The sequence below is a fragment of the Poecilia reticulata genome, chromosome 4 (assembly GCF_904066995.2).
Source record: "Poecilia reticulata chromosome 4, P_reticulata-male-v2, whole genome shotgun sequence".
Lineage (NCBI taxonomy): Eukaryota > Metazoa > Chordata > Actinopteri > Cyprinodontiformes > Poeciliidae > Poecilia > Poecilia reticulata.
Genome location: NC_088833.1, coordinates 14988510 through 15013672, shown reverse-complemented (window position 1 = coordinate 15013672; position 25163 = coordinate 14988510). Strand labels below are relative to the sequence as shown.

The 25163-nt window shown below is 37.5% G+C and overlaps 1 protein-coding gene across 2 annotated transcripts in view; it reads left to right on the top strand.

The window, feature by feature from the left end:
- The window catches only part of negr1 (neuronal growth regulator 1), a 174465-nt gene that overhangs the window by 116398 nt on the left and 32904 nt on the right, over positions 1-25163 (top strand). Inside the window, exons 5-7 of one of the 2 annotated variants that reach the window (XM_008408103.3) lie at positions 3125-3245; positions 6243-6391; positions 24905-24946. In XM_008408103.3, coding sequence (XP_008406325.1) covers positions 3125-3245; positions 6243-6391; positions 24905-24946 — 312 coding nt within the window. The remainder of the gene's footprint in view (positions 1-3124; positions 3246-6242; positions 6392-24904; positions 24947-25163) is intronic. The other variant, XM_008408104.3, reaches the window with a different exon arrangement.

Here is a 25163-nt window from a genome sequence, read left to right as displayed (position 1 = left end):
CTTTAATGTATATTGGTACTAACCCATTCAGTGATTTATAAGTTAATATCAGTATTGCAAAGTCTGTTCTCTGAGCTAACGGGAGCCAGTGTATGAACTTTAGAACTGGGCAGATTTTATTTTATTTTATTTGTTTTAGGTAGACCTTAAAAAAAACAAAAAAACAATTTGAGCAAAATTTCTATTTTATCCAATTTAACTTAAATTGGATGGAATACATTTTGCTTTTCTAATTCAAAGGGATGACTTTATGCCAAGGAATGTCAGAAATTGTCATGGGTTCACCTTGTACATTTCGTTTAGATTGTTAAAAGCATTGTTGAGTCTGATGGTTCTGTGTGGGGATATTGTCAGGCTGCAGAAGGATTTGGAAACTCATCAGACACCTCCTCATTGTATTGTGTAGTGGATAAACACCTGGAGTGCCTAACGGTCTGTATAGGACTTTCTATTTCCTAATCCCTTTTGTTGGCTCAGCCTAATTTGCTTGTCAGGATTTTAACAACTTCTCATGGAGAAGAGTAAACCAAATTAACCATAAATAGAAAATCATTGTTTTTTTTTTCTATAGAGAAAACAGAAATCACTGTTAGTCTTAACAAATAATTGGTTGTAAATAAAAGTGAAATGAGTGAGTGCATAAATCGAGCATGTTCTAGAAAACAATTGGGATTTTCTCTACTTATTCTTACTAAGAATTACTAATATGTATTTGTTAAAGCATTTTAGGTGTGAGGTTTCGAGTATCGACTCACCTGGCTGAGCCGCAGTGTTCACTGTCCTGGTAACTGTACAGGATGACAGCTAGGTCACCCTGACACTTTGAGAGCCTTCAGATAATCAATGATGCCGCACAATGACACCAATGGAGGATTACGAGGACTCGCTAAGCCGCTGTCGGTCAGCACGCTGCATTGATTTTGTCACTGTTGTTATTGCCGTGTATTTCTGGGGCTGTTGAATCTGGTGGCAATTTTTTTTTTGTTAGCTCCCTGTTTTATTCCTTTGCTTTAAATATCATTCAGACCTCCTTTATCTAAATGCTTATCACGTTAATTGGATTATCAATCAATCAATCAAATTTCATTTGTATAGCACATTTCAGCAGCAAGGCATTTCAAAGTGCTTTACATAATTAAAATAAAAACAGCATGTGACATTGAATAAACAGTGAGAAAGAGAAAGAGATTTTGAAAAAAGATTTAAAAAGATTATGTGTAAGGCAGAGACTGTTCTTTAAAACTGCTAGTGGAGTCTTTAACTTTTCCTGCTTTTTATTGCCAGTAATGCTTATTTTTCTGAAAATACATTGAAATTCTGAAAGTTTGAACAAACTTGTCAGATTTCTGAAACGGAAAACTGTTAGTAGTATCACTTAATATTCAAGCATAGACACAGACATCTATGCCCTAACTCCTTCCTCAACCTCCCTTGCATGGTGTCCAACATTTTACACGGTGATAAATGAACACAAAAACCTTAAGCCTTACCTATTGCTTAAGGCACTCTTGAAGCCTTGGCATTATACAGCTGAGCCAAAGAAGTAAAAAGAAATAGCCGTATAATTTGGCACAAATATAAAAAAGGTGGAAAAAGAACCATTAGGATGCAAAGGAAAGCTGGTCAAAGGGCATCCATCATCCCAAAGCATGCTGTCACTTCGTTATGCTTCTCTCACATGAATATACACAATAAGTACAAATTCCTCCTCACACCTTTTTTTGCACAGATCTGTTGGATCTTACCTCATTTATCTGTGCTGACTCTCAGGCTTGCTGAAATATTGCTCACACTCTGCCTCCACATTGCATTCTTTTAATTAAAACCGAGTCTGTCTCTAACAAATATTACATGTGCACACACCCAAACCATGACTGCCTATTAGATGGATTTGCTGTTGTCTGCAGTTGGTGTAATTTGATGGGAGTTGGCATTTTGTTGCTGTGTTGGGAAGCTGCTGCAGCCCAAGCAGAGGTCATCCATCAGGAACATCTCCAGATCCAATTGAAAGGAGAGGTTTGCAGGCATTTAGCCAAGCCTGTTCCACTCCGCACAGACCGCATCTCTGACAATCAGGTCATTCTGAAAGGCTCATTGTCAGGGTTTTATATAGTCTCTCTCTCATATCAAACACAACTGGGTATTTCACTGATGAACGAAGGAGTGACCCCAAGAGTGTAAACTTTGTTCTGTGGCACATACTCCCAGGCAGAAAATTGGATGGATGGCACAAAGGAACTGTATTTATTCATCTACTTATTTTAATTGTTTTAATGTCTCTGCATCTGCTTGGGCAGAAGGGCTCAAAGTCAGCCCAGATCGTAATGCAATTTTGGATCTTTTGTACCAGGTGCAAACTTTAGTTCTAGTTCACTCAATCTGTAATAGTCTGGCTTGTGATTGTAGCACAAAGTAATGTAAAAGCACACTCAATGTATGGAAATATTTGCATGACCATTTCCATTTTTTTATTTAAGCTAGTCATCTTAGCACAATAGTCATGTATAATAATAATAATAATAATAATAATAATAATAATAATAAAGAAACTCTAAAATGAAACCTTTATTACTATTCTACAATTGTTTTGTTTTTGTGTTTTCACTAACTGTGTTATACCTTAAACAAAACTGTTTTGTTTTTTTTAAATTCATATAACGTCAATGCCTTAAATGCTTTAAAGGCATTGTTGTTTGAAAGCTGTGTGAATGCATAAAGTACTGAAGGATGGCGTTGCTTTGGAAACTGCCCATATGCAGAGCTGCCTTCATGACATTGGCAAAGAGATTTACGCCACATTTCAGTACATGAAAGGAATCTCATTTGGCATTCAAAGAACCTGCCTCCACCAGCCAGACTTTGAACTTCCATTAAGCCATTTATCACCATGCTGTGCAATTCCTTTTATTTCCCTTTACTCTAAGGAAGGAGGCCGTTCTTCTCAATTCAGCATCTGTTGACCCTGACCATTCAGTTTGTCCTATACAAAATGTTCAGAAACCAGAATGTTAGACGTCATGAAATATAAAGCACCCATATGTACTTGATGCTATTCTTATACAGACAATAGAAAATAAATGTCTCCTTTTTTTTTTCAAAGATTTCCTGTAATCTCTCTCTCTAGTTCCACCGGACATCCATGAAATGAAGAGCCACGGAGTTGGCTTGGGGCGCACAGCACTGCTGCGGTGCGAAGCTGCTGCTGTGCCTTCTCCAACCTTTGAGTGGTACAAGGGTGAGAAAAGGTAAGTGTTGTCTGATTGTTTGTTCCCTCACGTCACAACATGTAGTTGCATCACTCTCCTACAAGTGCTCTATATGTGGCTTTCATTGTACTGGGCTCCATCATGGTGCAGTGTCTAACTAAAGGGTTTGCTATCTGGTAACATGCAGTTTATCAATTTAATATATGGTCTTGGAAGGTTTGGCTTTATCCTTTTCCTAGTTTTGAAACATATGAAAAAAAAAAACACTTAATACTGTTTTTCTGTTTTTACAGACAAAACTAAAAGTAAATGCAGAAATTTTACAATAATTTATATAAAATTGAAATGTGTATCTTCAATTTGTCACATCTCATTTTGATTCAATTTTGCTGGCAACTCTTTTTATGAAACGCATGATTTATTTGAGAGTCCATATGTAAGAAAAAAAAGTCCATTCTGTGTCCAGAGCTCTGACAAGAGTTTGAAAAAGTTTCGAAGTATCTGTAATTTCAATTGTATATTTAGAATGGAAAACCATTCATGTTTCCACTGTGTAAAAGTTATATCTTTCCATCTACCTATAAATTCAGTTCCTGGGTTTTGCATGTTCCTTGTTTAAAGTCTAACCATTGTAAAGGGAAATCTGCATAGTTAAGTATTGTATAAAATATGACTGAGAACTGTAGAAATGTTAGTCTTGAAAGGTATGCAATTTTGATAACATTTATTGGAACTATATATATATATATATATATATTATATATATATATATATATAGCACAGCTTAGTAAAGATTTTTAACTAAGCTGTGCTGTAATTTATCAATGTTTAATTTCCAACTGCTGCTGCCTCTCAGCTTTACTTTCCATAAGCATATGCCCCTTTTAATTTGTTCATGTTGGTATTGAGGCACAGCATTTAACATTGATTATAGACACACTTTTACATATATGTCTTGTGAAATGAACATGCTTCCACCACAGCTGACTCAGTGAGTGGCCATTTTGAAATGTGAAGTCAGCGAATGAAGACATAACTGGGAGTAGTCAGAGTTGCTCCCACTTTCCCTGTGGGAAATCTGACTTCAGTGAGGGCATTTTGGTTTACTTTTCTGACTGGGAAGTTGGAATTTCCCAATAGCAGCTACAACCAGAGCACAGCATAAGATATGTTTGTGCTTGTTTTCTTTGTTTTGTTTGTTCCCCAAAAATAATGCTTTTCTTTGTCATCCCATTTCTCATGCCTCTGGGGACAGCCCACTAAAACGCTCCAGCAGGAGTCATGCTTTTTCTTACCTTGCATTCTGATAAAATATTTGCAGGCAACTGGCTTAACTCATTTGTGACACATACATCAATCAGTCTAGATTCAAGTGTTAGTTCTTGAATTTAAAAATCAAATTATACCCATTACCCATCATTTACCCACTCCTGGTGAGCACAATTTCAGTCATCAGCTCACACTGTGCTAATTGTAATTATGGGGTGGATTCAATTTATTCAAATTGCTAAGGAGGCAAGTTGGCATAATTCTGGTCTTTTCTTAATTCAAGGACTCGTTCCTTCTGTGACTTTTCACATGGCTAAATTGTGATTTCTTCTTCCACTTGTAATCACAACCAGAGCTGTAGTGAGAGGTCTGAGGCACAGAGTTCAGATTTCTTCATGGCACGTTCATTGTGCACACGAAGTAAAAGCTGTGTTTCAGCTCCGCTTTGTGCAGCTCTCCTTTTAGTTTGTCTGCATCAGACTTATTGTGACAGTTTTGACAAGTAAACGTTTCTCTTGTTGTGTCATTGCTTTCATTCTTTGAGTGGAAGTGGGCGAGTGTTTATGTGTACATCTGTCGGGGTGGGGAGCTTTCTTTCACCATGACAGGGGGAAGCATTGACTGGTCTGATGTTAAGCTAGTAATGGTGTGAAACACATGCTGAGATTTTCAGAGAGCGTCAAGGTAAACTTTGAAGAGGTCGCAAGCAGTGAGGCAACAACAAATTTTGAGGATATTGTTGGAAACAAGGTCACACGTAGAGTTTTGGCTCAGACTGCCTTACAAACCAGCTTGAGCCAAGCCATAGCTCCCGGGAGGTCACAGTGAAGGCAAAGTTTGGAGGATTTTCAGAGTTAGGAATAAGTTAACTTCAAAATGAACTAAAATAATCGGATTAAAATCAGTAGCATGTGCGTTAATGGAGTCATGTTTAATCTTTCAGACTGTTAAAGATTACCGCCATCAAAGTACAAATACCTTGAATCCAGCTGTCGAAGCCAGATATTTACAAACGCTGCATAAAAAGACGTATAATCTTCATTTTTCTTCGCTGTCTCACAGTAAATCTAAGGAAACATTTTTCCATTCTATGCCAGAATTACCAAGAACACACCGTGTTAATTTTGGTGCGAATGTCTGTTAGTCTGCTGTTAGATTTGAAGGAAAAATGAAGTTGTTAAAGCAGAGGTGAAAATGTGTGTGAGCAAGGCAGCCTTCATACCTCGCTCAGTTAAGGAGGAATTGACTAAAACTTCAGCAAACTGTTGTGAGAAGCTTGTGGAAGGAACCGCAAAATGTTTGACCCAAATCTGTTTACAAGGCAATCATAACAGTTACTTAATAAAATTACTTGAAAGACTATCTCTTTCTTTCTTTATCAAATAGAAATGGTAAATAACTGGCCTGATTAAATATAACACAGTGAGGAAATAAGTTCTTTTTTTTTATACATTACATGTACATATCTGGTTGTAACTGCTTGCTGTAATCATGTGCACCTGCAACAAAACCCAGTAAAATGTCAAGTTGCGCCCCGCTGCTTCTCCTCCGGTTCTTTCCACTCTTGTCACAGTCCTTCAAAAAGCGTCTCTCCAAAGCAGACACGATGAAATAAATAGATGCGCTGAAGAGCGTGGTAATGATGGAGATCCACTTAAGATGACATTTGCTCCATTCTTGCCTCTTGCCTCTTTTCCTACTCCAAGCGTTTTTGTAGCAGGTGAGAAATCGAAGCCTCGTTTGTCACATTTACATTGGTCTTTTCAGGATCATTAGGGGACACGGTATCGACATCAAGAACGTCAGCTCCAGATCAGTCCTCACAGTGACCAACATGACAGAGGATCGTTACGGGAACTACACGTGCGTCGCCATCAACAAGCTGGGGAGGGCCAACGCCAGCGTGCCTCTTATTCGTAAGTTGTCATTCCACTTGTTCTTGGCTGAGTGGAGTGGTGGAAGCGACATAGGCCTGAAAGTATCGCCTCTCAAGTGCTTTCTTTATATTTACTGCAAACCCAGCTAAACCAGAGCAGCCACTGGATACGGACGTACTAGCAGTTAAGCTTAAATGTTTTTGTTTTGTTTAGTTTAGTTTAGTTTTTTTTTATTGTTTTTTTTTTTTCTTCCAAAATTTGTTGTCTGCTGTGGTTGCAGAGTCTGCGTGGGTGTCTGCTTTGAAAGTCTTCATCTGCATGTGTAATGGTTGAAAACACCACCTGAAAGCAAAAATTTACTTTGGTGTAATGACATCAGAATTATGCACATGACTGCAAAGGTTATAACTGGTAAAATCAAGGCTAAGTAGTGTGGTTCAGATTTATTTTAAAAAATGTCTGGGAGTCGAGCCTTTTATAATTTTCAAAGCTCTGAGTTCAAAAAGGGCCAAAACATCAGAAGCCATGCTGCAGGAGCATCTGTGCTGCGCTGGGCTTTCATTTATCGTGGCTGAAAAAGCATTCTTGCACAAATGCAAGAAAATAAATAGGAGAATATTTGCTAATACCACAACACAGACAGCAAAAATGTTCAAAACAACAATACGATGAGTTAGTTTGAAGAGATTTATGGATACACAGTTGTAATTCAAACAAAAATACAGCAATGATTTCTCACCGCAATTTTTCCAGGAGCTTTCCTGTACATACTTAAATTACATTGCATTGATACACAAATAACATGTTGCTCTGCAGGTCAGCATCTTTCCCCAGACTTTCCTTTGCATCTTTTACTTCATGCTTTTTTATCAGAACTGGAGATTTGGCTTTTATTTGTGTCATGTAGCGCTGTGTTGTAGATGAATATTATTCTAGACTTCAAAAGTAAGCAATGTGTTTATAGTGGAGGCATGTAAGAGGATTTGTATATTTTTCCTCTTATTAATTTGGAAGTCAGCATTCAAAAATAAGGGGAAAACCATATTTAGAAACCTAAAAAGTATTTTATTGCAAAATGATTAGTTTTGTAATTTACAAGTGTATATCAATACACTTTTGAATTAAAGTGTACTAAAATGCAAATGGTTCATAATGTAGCAGGAGCATTACCCAATGAAGAGGTGGTATGTTTTTTTTTTTTTTTTTTTTTTGTGAAAACATGTAACTGTTAGGTTTGTTCTTTATTTTGAAATCAGGTGACGTTCACTGAGTTCAGCTGGAAACTGCAAGAGCCTCACAGCACTTCTCCTGGGATTAGTCACCCGTCTCTTACATGGCAGTCATTTCAGTGCTGATTGAGGTTATTTATCAGCAAAATCAAAGGAAATCACAGGTCCACACAGGACACAGCCTGATACTTAACATCAGAGGTAAAAATGAAAAACAAGAAACAATGGAGCCGAGGTACAGCACGAAAGGAGTTTTTAATGTACAAAAAATGATAGTACCGTAGAGAGTTTGTAATGGTGATTGTAATTCTCCATCCTGATTAATGAAACAAAAATAGCTTTTTCCTGTAAAGCAATAAACCTGTGCTCAAAGTTTGTCAGATTCTCTTCCATCAGCAGCAGATCCCTGCTGCCCCTGATGAAAGTCTGTAAAAACCACCAGGTGTAAAGTGGTCACTGCTGAGGCAGGTGTTATCCTCAGCTTTCTGTCATTGTGGCTCTGCACAAAATCAATGCTCTGAACATCACCCCTGCAGCCCTGACTCTTAGAGTTTGCGAACAGTCTCATAACGCCCGACAGCACAAGCTACTTAACTTGATCTTCCGGCCCAACATAACTCACACTGTCGGAAAATCTGCATTCCACATCTGCACTGCAGTTTCTCGAATTATCCAAGGGAATTTAGTTGAAAAATTTAGGAGGTTTAAATTTGTTAGCAAATTCTTGTTTCAAGGAAAAATATATTGAGACATGAGAGCTGATATTACTCGCAGCACTCCACTGAATTGAAATCAGATTAAACGCATGCACCTCTAGAGCATTAATGAGAATTTCTGACTCACTGAAATACAGTGAAATGGAGATGATCAGTAACAGTTTTTGCAGTTTAAGCAGACAGCAGAGCAAGAAGTGCTCCTATTGACATTGATTGCTCTAACGGTTTCCTACTCATATAAAGTGCTTGAAAGCAATTTTTTATTTATTTTTTTCACACAGAGATTCAGATAAGTGTAAAAAGTATTTGCAGAAGTCTAGTTATGAAAATAATCTTCCTTCAGGCCATCATAGGCATGTGCTGACTAAGAGAATTCTTCTACAGTGAGTAATCACAAGCATACTGGATTTGTTAGCATATGCTACAATATATTTTTTTCAGTTCTAAAGAAGAAAATTCCAAAGATGACTAGAGCATTCTAGGAAAACCTTTCTCTGAAACAAGTGTAGTTTGTTCTTACTTTTACACTATTTACCCTTTTCTCTCAGCCACTAAACAACAGTGTGCACATCCATATTATAATTCATTTAATTATGAAACCTGTGGATGTCTAGTCTACATTAAAGCATCGCAAGTAGAGTTTTTAAAAATCTTGACATGATCATTTTCTCACCAAAAATGCAGTTTTCATGTGTACAAACATAAACAGAAGTTACTGTTCACCACTGTAACTTAGAAAAAAAAATTAATTCAGTCAAAGGAGGCACAGCACAGACAACCACAAGAGGTCCTTCCTGCTTACAGTTCTTCTTATCTGTGATTATTTCATGAAGAAGCTTAGACTATGAGAACTCCTGTGTCTATATTCCCTTTGGGATTAATAAAGCAATATAGGATTGTATGATGTACCACCAAGCAAGACGGTGACAGAGCTGTGATAGTCAATACCTGCAAGTGTTGGCCTTCTTCTCGTCTTGGTGGTGTGATATAGAGATTAAGAGGTTTGTGCAACTCACCGGGATCTGGAGATAAAATTTATTTATTGTGCTGTACCTCTGTGGTTTGCATTGACATCAGCTATGAATGCTTTACTGGTTAGTTAGATTTGATCAGTGGCTGCTTAAAGAGAGGCTTGTCTCTTCCGAAGTTCCAGGAAGCACAATAAAAACGTTAAGTATAATATTGAAAAAAGTTGAACAACAAAAACAACAGTTATTGTTGCAAGCAACTACAATTTTAGCAGCTATATTGATTTACTTTTGAATGATATAGATAATACACATTATAGATTTCGTACTGGCAACCCCATTCAAAAGAGTCCATATCATGTCATCAGTTAATCAAACATGACTTTATCAAAATAACATATTTAAAATTCTTCCTTGTAAAACAGGACACAAGGTAAGACCTGAGTGTACCTTGTATTTTTAAATGGAATTTGAAGAAATGGGTTTTGTAACAGTGTAGACAAGGTTCATGTTGATGCAAATGTGTTAATATAAACTAAAACAGTGTGAGTTAACATGCTACATTGTGTTTCTCATTGTCTTTTGTCACTTTCAATCTAGTCTGAGTTTTTTTTGACACCATTTGTTTATGCTGCATAGCATGAAAGCAGCCTTTCATCGTCCTATACCTTTAACATGTTGAGCGCCTCGTATGTTTATCATAGTGAAACAAGCTGCCTGCATACATTTGGATCTGCTTGAGGAAAGGACTCATTATTGGGCTTGTAACCAGTTGCTAATGTTTAAACAAATAACAGTAATTCATAATTCACCAAGTTTGTAATCCTACTCCTCTATCAATAATGGTCACAGCTTACATCTTTGCTTTGTCATCCTTTGGGTTTCCCTGTTTGTAGCCCCTTAAGTAAACTACCTCCAAATAACATTTTTCCTTTTCAACTAAACATGGTCTAGTTGTGCTACTGTAGTTTTAAACATCCAGCACATGTGCTTATGTTTCATTTTAAGCTGTGATTGTTCAGGTGAGCTGCTGCAAGAGAGGTTAGGTGTGTGTGTGTGTGTGTGTGTGTGTGCGTGCGTGCGTGCGTGCGTGTGTGCGTGCATGTGCGTGTGTATGCATCTCTAACCATGGTGGTGAAAACAAGTCCATTAAGTTACTTATAAAGGAATGTCAAGTATTTGACAATTCTAGCAGACAGATGTCCTTGACTTTCTACATTGGCTCATAGGATTAAACACATACAATCCCTTTTTATGTCTTTTTTGTGAAATAAATAAACATTGCAGGGGTCCAGGCCCTGTTTAGCATCACCTAACCTGGAGTACTCTGACATTTTAAATGCCATTAGTCTATTAACATTTAAAAATACTTACAACTTAATTTTTGGTTTTACTTTTGGCTCTGAACACTTACAATGTATTTAAGATTTAAGCATCTAAAATATTGCTATTATCATTTTAGTGAACACTTTGGAGACTCAAAGAACATGTCCACCCACTAATACATATGCTTATACATTCATGAACTTCTCAACTATTTATTTTGCTTGCAGCCCAAAACTGTATGTTTGCTTGGTGTGTTAAATCCCTGCATTGTCAGATTGTTTCATTATTTTGTCCACCTGCTGTGCCATTTGAACAGCTAAGAAAGACAGCAACAGTAAAGGGAATTGGGTACAGTGTTTCAGAATGTGGCTGGGTAAAATAATTTATTTTAATGTATTCAGTGATGAAATATGAACAGGTAAATTAAAATATTCACCAGTTTGTGATGCTCCCTCTGATGGTAACATTGTCCCTATCAGGCCAGAGACTGAGAACAGAAAAAAAAAATGTCTGTAGAGTTGGCTATTGTCAAAGGAGCGTTCCATTCCCCTGTTTGTGTATGCACAAAGAACATCAAAGGCCTCTCTCTGATTCTCAAATGGATGATCTTAATGTGACACTAGCAAGAGCTCAAAGGCAGAGTAGTGAAAAAAGAAAACCCTGAGAATGGGTAGAGGAGGCAGCTTCCTGAGTTGCCACCCCCAACTTCTCTCGCTCTTCTATTCCTTTTTATCTCTCTGTCGTTCTCTCTATCATGGCTGTGTCTGATTTTCTTATCTCACACACTCCTGTCGCTCCTTTTCCTCTCTCTTTCTCCCCTGTCGTTCATTCTTCCTCCCTGTCATTCTGCTTTTCTGTCAAACATCCACACAATCTGATGCATTGCTCGCTTTTCTCTCTCATGATCTCAGTTTCTCTCTCATGATCTGCACTAATGGAAGAGAGGCCAGTTCTGATGTCGCTCTTAACAAGAAATGGCAAGCAGTCACCAAGGAGCACCCGGCCACCACAACAAGTCATATAATAAAAACCCAGGGGCAAATTTAGTCACAGGTGAATTTGAATTGATGCTTTAGAATGAGTCAACAGCTACTGATTATCAAGATGCAAAGGGAGGAAAGAAACATGCATATTTTATAGCTCATGATGTATTGAGGTGAATTTTAAGTAAGGGTCCCAAAATGTATGTTCCTACTACTGAGGGATCAGCCTCGCTGAAAAAGCTTATCCCTGAGTGCCGGAAAGGAGGATCTAACCAATTGTTAAACCTTGGATTTGAGAGGAAAAGTTTAGCTTTCATCCTGGTCGTGCAACAGCTTTCATCCTGGTCGTGCAACAGTGGACCAAATGTTAAACCCGTGGTATTGTTAATGGGGATTGGCTGCCCAGGCCCCCTGCCATTCTGAAGAAGCTTACGATCTTGTTTTTTTGAAATATTTAGCAAAATGTGTTACAGACATATGGGATCCTTTGGTTCTTTTTAAGGAGCCGTTTGTCTGATCCTTCAATAATCAAACCGTGAGTCATGCTTGGGTCTTTGGCACAAAATTCTACATCTTCCGAGTGAAGATTGGGCTGTCCTTTGTCATAGACTTTTTTGTGGTCTTTGTTTGTGGAAAGAATCTGAAGGTCCTGAGGAGAACAGTGTCTAATGTGGGAACCTTAGACACTCTCCATGAGACGGTTAGGAGACACTGATGATCTGGTTCTGTTGGCATCTTCAAGTCATGACCTTTAGTATGCGCAGCAGGGTGGATTGCTCACAGCAGGTCAGGGATTGGTACCTGCTTCAGAGAAGGAGATCAATTATTTTAATTTGTTCATTAGTGATTTAAGGCGTATTCACAGCTGACGAATTTGGTCCACTTTAAAACAACCAAGTTATCTTCCTCCGGTGATCCGGACCTTTTGTTCTGTTGTGAATACACTCAAGTGAATCTGGTGTGGGCCAAACAACTGGACCGAGACCCACTTTTTGAGGTGGTCCAAATGTACATGAATACAGTTCTGCCTCTGTCCAAACCATCTACAAGAAATAGCATCTTTTGGATTTCACGAGCCATTGTTGGTGGACATCTTGGTAAAAATGAGCTCCTTAGTGTTGTTAATGTGACAGCTGCTTGTATTGATTTTGCTGAAATCATACCTGATCTACCATATTCTGATTAGTGATACTGCTGACCACATGTTGTGGGTCATCTACCATATTCTGATTAGTGATACTGCTGACCACATGTTGTGGGTCAGAACATGCAGAACGTCTTGTCTCATTCAGCAGCACAGATTTGCAAACACCGTTCCGAAATAAGAAATAGCACATGCGCTCTGCTCTGTCATTTTTTTCCAATGTTTGCAATGATCATCACCTCTGTGGCATTGTTGGAAAAGTTATAGTCCACTTGCAAACAAGCACAATGTGAAATCAAACCACACCAAGCGAAAAAGAAATAAAGTGCACTCATGGTCTGGACCAAACAAGTGGACCAAAGGACTTTCCTGGTGTGGATGCTTAGAATGGATCAGGAGATGGATAACATACAATCGGTTTAGATTCTGACTTTCATCTATGGCCTTGAGATATGGATTCTGACCAAAGGACTGAGATTCCCGATATAAGTGGCTGAAATTAGCTTCCTCCTTAGGGCGGCCTGAGGTTGGAGTAGAGTCACTGCTCCCCTAAATTAAATTGAGTCAGTTGAGGCAGTTTGTGCATTTGATAAGGATTCCACCTGAGCATTTGGAGGTTTTTCGTACCTACACTGCAGTGGGGGAGCTCTGAGGTGCAGACCAAAAACTCACTGGATGCACTGTTTATCTTGTCTGGCTGGGAATACCTTGGAGCCTCCCGCAATGAGCTGAAAAGAGTTGGGTTTTTCCATCTAGAGCTGTTAGAGTTTAAAATAGCAACACAAATTGTGGGCTTGAGAGTTTGTTTTTTTTTATGTTAAGAGACCTAGTTTTGACACATAAGGTAAGAATTGGTTTCAGTAAAAGAACGTAGGTAAAACCAGTGATCTCTCTTTGACAGTGCAAATATAATTTAATTGCATTTGTTCGGAAAATCACTTATTATCCCTCATTGTGGTGTTTTTTTTTTGTTTTTTTTTATGAAATGAGGATGAAAAATATCACCAATCAATGTAATACTAGTCATGTTTGCATTCACACAAATGTTTTCTTTTTTTAAACTGAAATAAAATTGTAATTGAATGTTGTGAGATAATATTGGGTTTTCTGCAGTTAAACTATCTGTCATGGGATGGTGCACTACGTTTTGACTGTATTAAAAGCTGGTAGAAACATAAACTGGTTTATTTTAGCAGAGGAAAAGCAAACTACATCTGTGAGCACCAGTCAAAGTAATGGGTGTATCTCTGTGTTTAAAACAGGATTAATATTGTTTTGTGTTTACATAGAAAACAATCTGCAGCCACAAAATAAGGTGAATATTACCTTTTTTAAAATGTGCCTGTTGTTTTGAGACGACTATTGATACTAGTTTTTAAGAAATTTATGACGTTTCCAATATTGTATGATTTATACAATCATACAATATCAAATAATAATAATAATAGATTTAGAACATCAGTTCTTAATCTATTATTAAGAACTGATCTGTCCCTAATCTGTCATTAGGGACAGATGCCTCAGAGCATCTGTCCCTAAATCTTATGTGATTTTTATTAAACTCAACAGAAGTGCATCAAAGTACATGGTGTTGGTTTATGTATTTAGTAAAAAAAATAGTGGAAGTTCTTAGTTTTGATTATTTAAAAAAAAAACAAAGTGCTGATCTTTGATTATAACCAATAAGAGGAAAAATAGCCAAAACAGAGGTTCAGTTTTGATCATTGTATTTACAGCTCCTGCAGTTGTGTTTACGCTTAACTTCATTGTCAGTCATTCAGAATAAATGAGAACCTGCAGTTTTTCTCCGAGGAGCTTGTTTGTTTCTGAAAAAATCTCAAACTGTTTCAGATATAATGGAAATGTAATTGCAGTTCATAAATTACAAGAGTTAGAGACAATTGCAGTGCATTGTGTACCTTCATGAACACAGAACAAACTTTAACTAAACCTGTTTACTCTATGTGGGTGGATGTTGTTCTTTAAGCTATTTCCATTCCATTCCTGAAACCAGAGCACTTAGGCATTCGTCAAATCCATGTTCTCGTGTGTCTCAGTTTTGTTTTTGTCTGCTTCACAAGTTGCCTTTTACATTTTGTAGTAGCAACATAGCATAGTTAAATATACGTCATCAGAAAATGACTGACCCTTAATAAATTGAGTCATTCTTCATTACAAAGGCTCACTGACCTGTCGCAGTCTGTGCTTCTCATTCTGGACAGTTTAATTAAGATGTAAACAGTAAATCGTGTTTCTCTCCTCAGTCAGGCTTCAGTTCAGATATCAGGTCACAGTTTGCTGCTTGCTTTTGCTTTTGTATTTGTTTGGCTTCCGTCTTTGCTGTGCTTTTGCGATCATATTACTATATTTAGTCATCATCCATATTGTCCTTGCCAGTCAGTTTATTTTGAAGTGTCCTGTCATATTTCAGATCAGTATGACTTCTGTAGGCTTATGAGAAATGTTGCTCTTTAAACTGTTGAAATTGCTTTCATACTTACCTATGTACTTATTTTGCAATCTGTTTAGCCATTTGCTTAAGTTTCATCCTGTATCAAACGTGCTAATGGCAATGGGTGCTGGTGCCCATCTCTAGCAGTCAGCAGGCAAGAGGCAGGGTACCTGGACAGGTCGCCAGTCCATCGCAGGATAACACAGAGACAGACAGGATAAACAGTCATTCATGCACACACCCACACCCATACCTGAGGAGAATCAACCAATCAACCTGACAGTCGTGTTATTGGACTGTGGGAGGAAGCCAGAGTACCTGGAGAGAACCCACGCATGCACAGGGAGAACATGCAAACTCCATGCAAAAAGACTCCGTGCTGGGAATCAAACCAGGACCTTCTTGTTCCAAGGCAACAGTGCTACCAATTTGCTTTAGTAATAATACAAAATATGTTTATGTAGCAGCTGATGTTTTAAGTTTAAGTTCAGATCTGATGATTTCTTTTGCCGCTACGTTCCAGATTGTATTAGCTTGATGTTGTTATCTGCGTTGTCTTTTAGCCGCTACGTGCTACTTATCTTACTTGTCGCACTTCAGTCTTTGATTATTGTCACTGTAAAACATGATCTATGACCCTGCATATATGCATATGTTTTTTCCACAAAGTCTAGGTGCATTCCAAGTACATTGTTACAGCCTTGGATAAAGATGCTATTAGTATCATGCTGTAAATTCATTTTCTGCAAGCCAATATTATTGAGCTATAGCTCAGATAAGAAGGGCACACCAGCGATATATATATAAAGTGGAGCATGCCGTAGTTTCTCATGAAATAGGTGTATTATAACTTTGCCTTTTTCTCATTGAATTACAGTATTGTCAGTATTTTATTTTCAGTTTACATAAACAAAGCCAGTGTACCAGTGAACCCTGTTTCTTATTAGAATATCTTTAAGACCATGCTTGTTGCAGTCATTTGTCTTTTTATCTTGTTCTCGTGTTTCTCCTGCTTTAGGTTTTTAGAGTTGTTCCTTAAACAGCATAGTCCTTCAGATCAAACTGTATAACTTTGAACAGTCAGTTCTTTGACACACAGTAGGGGTTTCTGACACAGAGAACTGGATGATTGATGCCGGCTGACTGCAGGGGGCTGACTGGTAATAGTCTAGAGCAGTCAAACTTAGATGTACTTTTTTATGTTCAAAATAACAGTCTTGTACCTAGTGAGGTAATACACTTCATTACATTAAACATGTTGCACATAAATAAGTTAGTGATGAGGTTAAATTGTCACGCACATTTCTGCTGTTCCTGTAGAATTATCAAATCATATACATATCCATTATTTAAAGAATAAAATGTCATATTTACAGAGAGACACCAAAAATGTATGTTGCTGCCATAAAAGTATTAGAGGGGCAGTATTATGTACACTTAGTGCTATTTTGTAGCACAATCAAGTAACAGTGGTATTTTAAATTGTTCTAAAAATACTGTATATTTCCCATATGACTAAAAAGAAATTTGACTTTGTAATTTATCAGCCTGAATTTGGGTCTTTGTCTCTTTAAGAAGATTCTGCTCTTTCCAACACTCTGCCTTCAGGAGTCAAAACATCGCTCCTCTATTAACCTTTTAACAACGTTTTTACCAGCATTGCACTGAGAAGTAGTCCATATGTTGAGCTCAGAAGACACGCAGTTCCACCAGGTGTTTGCTAATTGTTGCTGCCACTATATTCTGAAGAAGTAGAGAGTGACAGGGGGTGCTTTGTGAGGCAGAAACTCCAAAACTTAAAATCTACAGCTCAGAGGAGGAGCTGTGCCCCAAAGGTGGTGCTTGGTTCCATTGATTTTTTTTGTTTTGCACAGTTGAATGGTTACCATGTGAGATTAAAGGATTTGTCAGACATGCATGAAGGAATTAATGCAACACGGACGGAGTAACATTATAACATGATGTGAAGCTCAAAAAAGTCGATTTTATGTAGTGCTGCTACTTTAACATAACATTTTGGCTACTTTATAATCAGTAATTGTCTTTCTTTGGCTTAAAGCCTCAGATGTTAGTTCAGATGCTTGTCAATCACTGCTCTTGATGGTTGCATAAAGTTACCAAAATAGGGTTGTGCATGACTTGTTATAATGACAAAACATTCCCCCTTTTGTTAGTTTGAGCACTTGCTCTTCTACCAGGGGACAACAAAAGTCAAACAAAAGAGACGATTGGTTTTTCATAAAGGCAATTCATCTAGGAAAAAAACACTATGTGCACATTTTACCAAGAGAAAGGTGTTGACTTTGATACAAATAGTTTTATCTAGCTGAAAAACTGCAGTTCATGAAGAAAACATCCCCAAACACAAACCCAGGCATTTTTTGTGTTCAGCAGAAATTCGGGATTTACAAGCAGATTTCTGATTATCTGTGGCATCTGTGACTTAGTGTGTACAGTAGTCGTCTTGCATTCGGCAATAGATACTCCATTGATGCACTTCATTATCAATATGCATTGTCTGGGCACTATTCAAAACAATGTGCACTTAGGGAACCATCTTCTCTCTCTGCCTGCTGGTGTGCGAGGGAAGACAAATAAGACGGCCAGTTATCTGCTATCATCCTGTCCAGTCTGACCCAGCTGGTTGTAGTTATCCAAGCCACTCAAACACAGTTAATTCTCCACACATTCTTGTAATTTTAACCTGCATTGTACAAAAAAAATAAAATAAAAAATAAACATTCATACCCCTTCTATAGTTATCCGGGGTCCCCATTCTGAATTTTAATTGTTCTACCTTAACAGTATATTTTGAAATAGCTAACCACAAAAACAAATCTAAGGAAAAGTCTGCAGGTTGAACGAAAGATGCAAATGCATCACCTTACCATGCATTGCACACTTTGGAATACTCAATTTGATCACCAGCAAATCTACAACTTCGACAATGTATGTACTTCATGCTACGATGTGCAGACGCTCTGTCTGCACAAGGGAAGCTCACCTCAAGATTCTAAACAGTCACACGTTTACCTAGTTAAGAATTCTTTCAGCTATTTATTATTTAACTTTGTAGGGCCAAACATAAATTGTATATTAATCATTTACAGATCTTTAAGCATTAAAAAATAATACATCAAAGCCAGACGTAGCTGAGCATGAACTTTTACACTCTTACTCATATAACATATACTGTGAAATTGATACTCTTTATGGTTCCCAAATTTTACGTCATTTCTTTATGTTTAGTTCTCATAAGAAATGTTCTGAGATATGCCAACATTCATGGGGAGATAAAATACATGTGATAAGACCTTACTCAACAACAACCTTAGTGGATATATTCTAAGCCAATAGTCTCCAACAGACTAAAGAGCTACAAAGAAAATCAAAAAGTGTTTGCGTTGTATTAATAAGACTAAAGTTTTGGATGTGCAGTCATCAGATTTATACAAGACATTTTCATATATTTCCATATAATGCTTTTTTTTCTCGAAATGCAATAGAATTGTTGTATAAATGCTCTTTCTCCACTATGTATCAATGCAAAACTCTCACACAAACACGCGTCATGATATCAGTTAAGGTTTAATACTTGACCAAAAGGCAATTCTGGATTTAACTTATTTTTTTCATGTGCTAGATTAAAGTAATCTTCATTGAAAGGGCCAAGCTGACACTCTCCAATTTTCTGAGGACTCCTTCTGCTTAATTGGTCAATCTGTTATCCCCTAAACCCACCTCAGCTTAGGCCCGGAGGAAGATTTTCTCCCCCTTTTTTCTCTGTCTTAGTTTCCTCCTCTATATGCCTGTAGTCCCAACCCACCTTCTCCCTCCCCTCTTCCTGTTTGTGCTCATCTTCCCCTAGGCAGAACAGACATTGCCGGCTATCGGGTTAATGAATGTTGTGTTCATTTGTCACGCTTATCAATCATTGCATGTGTAGGTGTCATTTTGACACTTCTTGTCATCTGCCATTGTTGCTGATGATGTTGTTTATTCCCGCACTGTGTGATTGTACCTGAGTCATAGAGCAGAGGTGCAGAGGATGGGGTGCTAAAGGTGAAACCTGAAACACAGGCATATTCGATAACAGCTTAAAATGCTGGAGAAATATGAGGGGATTGGATGCAGAGGTGATGTGCTTCCCACATTGTTGTACTATGAAATAACACTGTTAGATTTTAGCTTGTATAAAGAATACAAAGTTTATAGTCTTGGCATATTTTTATTTTTGAAATACTAACATAAAAGATACATTCACCATAAATATATATATATATATATATATATATATATATATATATATATATATATATTCAATATTTGGAAGTAGTGTCCCTATTCTTATGCTTATGCTGCACAGCAACATTTACCTTTTATTTTCAGGGTTTCCATTTCCATATTTAGGCAATCAGAAAATCCATTAACATTTCCCTGTTTCATGGCAATAAGGAAATGTTTGATACTTTGGTACTGAAGCTGAGTGTTCATTTAGAAGCCCAGCGGGCACTGGGCTTTATGTGCACCCACACCACACCCACCCTTGTTGAGTCTGGCATGAGGCAAGATGTACTGCCATAGGGACCTTTGTCCCTGGACGATTCATTCCTGCGTGTGCCCAAAAGATTATACATTCACTGGCCAGCATTAAAAAATCACATTGGACCAATAACTAATTAGCTGGCTCACATTAAAATACAGACTTTACAACCTACTGTTCAATCATCACTGAGGCATAAGTTGGATGTTTAAGAATTACTTATCTGGTGAGTGGAAATGGGAATAAATGTCACTTCAAAAGCATTACCTTTAATTTGGATACACATATTTTGATTGGTAAACATTTTTTGGATGCATAAAATGCCTCAGACTAAAAATCACTGTCATGTGATTTGGTGAATTTCCAGTGGGTATTATTGATTAAATTATTTGATCTTTTTTTTTGTGTTTTCTTTATTACCACTTAATAGGTTTTAGGCAGAGTTACATTTTGAGTAACTCTGAAAAACTTGTTTAAATCACTATCCAAATCTGAGCAGAAACTAGAACAACAAGGAAGCCATGTAGCCTCTCTGTTGCCGGATGTCTAAAAGAAATTATCTGAAGCTTGAAGAAAATCATTATAAAATTAGAGAATTCTTAAGAAACAAACTCCAAAGTTTAAAAAGAAAAAAAATCAAAGAAAACCAAAGTTAACAGTGTGCAAAAGCTCAGACAGCAGGGCAAAAGTTTATCTCAAATAAGAGGCTTTATTCTGCCTCAAGTGATGGGCAAAAGCCAATTAGTGCCACCGGAGACACTGAATTTTCTAACTATTTTATATGCAACAATTCTTTACCTAGTAGTTTCTCTTATATTTTAAAGACATCTTTGATCTATAACCCGATAAACACCATTCTTGGTATTGTGATAAAGATGGATCAAACAGAGACTTTCCTTGTATATTAATCATTTGTGTAAAACATTAGTTTTACACTTTTTACCTTGATGTCATGATAATTTCCATCTTAGATTCTCTCCCCATCACTTTTATTCTTCAGTAGGCTCTGTAACAATTTGACTCTATGGTGTTGTCCCACAGCTCAGTTACAAAATGTTAATATGAAAAGCATCTACTCTTTCCGTCAGAGCTTTGGTAGTATAAACTTGTATTTAAGTACTTTATTGATGCTTAATACAAAACATCTGTATTGAGGTCAGCTGCTTCAACATTCTTATGTTCCATTTTACACAAGATACTACATCTCTCGAAATAGACAAACGGGATCTGCTTGTGATCTACTGTTTACAATATAAGGTATATATTGTTGCAATATATGCTCTCCTTTCGGTCAATGGAATCTTGGCATTTCTGGGCAAAAGCTCCATTAACACCAAATTTTACGACTGACTTTCTCCTCTTCATCAGTTTGGTCATCCTTTTCATTTTCCCTCGTCATTTCTGCATCGCCTTCATTAACACACTCCAGTTCAAATTATCACATTTTTGTACTGTGCTTCTTATTTGTATTTATGACATTGTATCAATGTTGTTTTTGTATACTGTGTTGTCTCTTTATGGTTCTGTCAATAGAAATTAGTATCTTGCTTAATCTGGTATATTTACGGCAATATTGTACTCTCATTAGTATTATGCGACCCATTTAATTTAAGGGCCTGAACATTTCTAAATACATAAAATTTCTCGTTCTGGCTGACCGGAGCTGGCTTCATAGTACTTTGCATACATTATTACCCAGGATGCACTGCAGTGTAAACAACCTGTGGAAATATTTTATTTAAATTTATAAAAAACTTCTAACAGCCTTCAGTATTTTTATTTATTGTTTTTACATCTGAAATGTTTCTCAAATAGAGCCTAATGTTACAGCTTATTGTGGATCTTTTTAAATCTATTATGGCACCAATGCTAATTGTTAGCAATGAATTTGTGTGTTTGTGGTTTCATGCACGTTTAGCCTTAAAGATACGATTTGAACATCACTTTCGTATATGAGCAAAGAAGCCATTTCTTTTGAATTAAATATTGTTTCTCTATCTGCCAAATGGCGAAGACATCCATGGTAGGAAGAATAACAACCTTAGTTAACTTTGTGTGTATTTTGTCAAGCAATGGTGCTTTTGAGGGTTCCATTACTCAATTTACCACTACTGAGTATTGCTAGTCATTCAATACTCCTTCTGCAGATGAAAATAAATGTATTAGAGACCCTAATACATTTGAAGTGGACTTCCCTCCTAGCCCTGACATTAATATAATTTCCTAAGGTTTATGTCCTATAAATCTCATATATCGTTCAATCTGTATTTAACAAAAATACATTACACAGCTTGAAAGATAATAGATTTTTTTTTAAATGTACCTTGTCTTTCAAGCGAGCAGGCTGTGCACAACAAAGAAATACATCTACAGTATGTAAAATGATGTGTTGCTCTCTTGAATAGGTGAAACAGTTAAAGTCAGAGTGGAGCTATATGAGGGAGAGATTGTATGTCAAAAGATATGCTCCACGGTAATGGAGGAGTGTCTGAGAGCTCATGAAATGATTCACTGGCAAATTCATTCTCAAGTATTAATCAGATAGTACCCGCTTGGCTTTTTAAAGAAAAGGACTGAAAAGAAACTGCTTTCACATATCGGCTCCCCCAGGAGTGCTTAAAGTAAAAACATTTGTGGAAGAAAAGATGAATCCGACCATTTCTTCCACAATATACCACGGGTGAAAGGCATATAATTTCATGTATGAGCACTCATTCCTTCACAATTTTTCCTTCAGACAGAATGATGAAATGAAATGAAAGCAAACAGTTTATTGTTGTTGGCATAACAGTGGTTTGTTTAACAGGAACACAGTCATTACACAGTTGTTAAAGCACTACAAGAAAGTGACACAGATGGTCAGATTTTGATAATTCCATTGACCGTCTCTTTTGGACTGCAAATGGAAATGGCCATATTGAGTTCCCATGTAAATGGATTAAAATGGCGAGTTAAAGTGTGCCTCTGCTCTCTTGCTTGGCCTAGATACAGCAGCTCACTTCAACAATTTAAAGTCGTATTCTTTTCAGAGGAAACGTGTGCGGTATAATCACTGCTGCCATGGTCTCTCTCGTGACAGACAAGCTCCTCCTCTGCCATGAAGCCTTTTGGAAGGGTTTGGCATAACTTTAAAGTTAAATTAATGTAGCTGCAAGTATTAGATGTGTTGGACACCAGAGCAAAAATGGGAGGACACTTAGGGCCCCAGCTATCGCTTCATTTTGTGTTAGTCCATCACGATGAAGAACAGCTTTGCTTTGCGACCTACATTTGACTCACAAGACTCATTGGGCACAACTGAACACAGCTTACTTGTTTAACTAATTACAAAGGCATCCTGTCTACATAATCATATTTTGTACATCCATACATAATTGTCACAAAGCTGAAATTTAACAAATAATTGTGACTGAGATACCTCATACTAGCACAGATTCTCTTGAATGCTAGTATGAGGTTGAACCACCTCATAAGAAATGTTGTTAATATGGAAATGATAGTGGTTATTGCGGATTGGTTGGCTGCATATCAAAAATGAAAATCCTCTGCTCCACCACATTCCAAAGGTGTTTATTGGACCAACATTGATAAGCCCATGGTGACATGGATGGTTGTGTTTAACAAACCAGTTTGAGGTGATTTGAGCGCTATGAGATGACACTATGATCCATAGTCATAAGAAGATGGATACAGCACAGTTAAAAACGGGTGGACAACTCAGGTAGGCTGCAGCTTTTAAATGACAAATGATGCGTAACAGATGCTAAGGGGCCCCAAGTGTTTTCAGACAACGTCTTCCATGACATTGCATCATAACTACCAGACTGAGACATTTATACAAAGCAGCATGGAGTCATGCTCTCATGCTGTTTTCGGCGAAGTCTGTCCATCATAACTAAAACAAAGAATCGTCAGACCAGGAGACATCTGTCATTGCCTGATTTTCATGAGGTTGTGTGAAATGTAGCATCAGTTTCCTCTTCTTAGCTGACAGGACTCATACATCGTATTGTCTTCTTCTCCTATAGCCCATTTGATTCAGGTGTTCTGTGTTCAGAGATGATATTATGCCTTTCTTGGCTGCAGTGAATGGTTATACGTCTTGTCCTGAGACTATGCAATAATTTTGTGATGACATCAATGAGGCATTTTCATCCACGCATCTTCTCCTCACCTGATATTTTCTCATTTTCAGAGCTTTCACCAACAATCATGCCATTAAAAAAATCCCTTTAATCTCCTTTCCTCCCTGTTGAGATGGTCGATTTGAGCATCAGCAAGTCATCTTCATCACATATTGATGCTGGGTTACTACAATGACTGACTTGTTTGCTTCCATGCAATATGACAGATGTATTTAATAAAGTAGTTGGTAATTCTATATTTCTGTTTAAATAAGCTACAGTCTACATGGATATATGTAACTGTTGGCATGATCAAGTATAAGACCTACTTTTGTGACATTTTACCCATTGACTTAGGGAGGAAAGGGCCCTCGCAGGCTTGGTTTTGACGCACTGGGTTGAACATTTCATGGTCTCACACTATTCCATCACTCAAATGCCACCAGTGGCTCAGCCTGAAATGAGTTCATAAGTTAATCAGATTGAGCCTCCTGACTTCCTTCCTCTGCGGGATCAAACACAGACTTCAAGTTCCCCATTTTCTGCTCATTCTCTAGTCACTTCATACATCCTAAAAAGGATGACAAAATCGAAACCGGTGGCTGAATCTATGACAGAGAAAGATGTGATTTAAGAACTCCCCAAGAAGTGCTATTGAAATTATAGGGTGGTTCCAGAGGTCGGTGTGTTTAACCATCAAAGCGAAGAATAAGTCCTTGTTTAGCAAACCAGAAGTAAGATTTCACATCGCCAAGAAATCTCCTTGGAGTTTTGAAGCAGCAACAGCTCCAGGGTTCATCTATTTCTTTTTTATTATTATTTATTTTTAATTCATGCAAATCTCAGAGCATTGGAGCAGTGGAACATGTTGTTTATGAGCATGTAAAAGCTGCATCTTGCTACAGAGACTTTAGTCCTTATTGCATGGGGAGGGTTTGTCTCCATTCCCTGTCCTTTTTGTCCTTGCATGCATTTTTCTTTTTTGTTTTACGTCTCCATTCTGTTAATAATACATGAATGTCCTCTTTCCCTTCCCCTCCCTCTTCCCCTCCTCTCCTCCCCTGTAGCAATTATTGAGCCCACCACCACTAGTGCTGTCTCAAGCCCAGGTCAGTATATGTCACTATACTGTACACCAGATTAGTAAAGAGGTCCGCTGCCTCATACTAACCCTAGTCAGATTCCTCCCCTCCATCTTGGTTAATTTCAACTGGCTGGCTGGAATGCCTGCTGGGTGTACAGCTTTATTTATGTCATCTGTTGATTTTATTTGCATTTTTTGCTAATTTTTGTTTAGCTCTTAATCTGGCCACATTTACTTCCAGC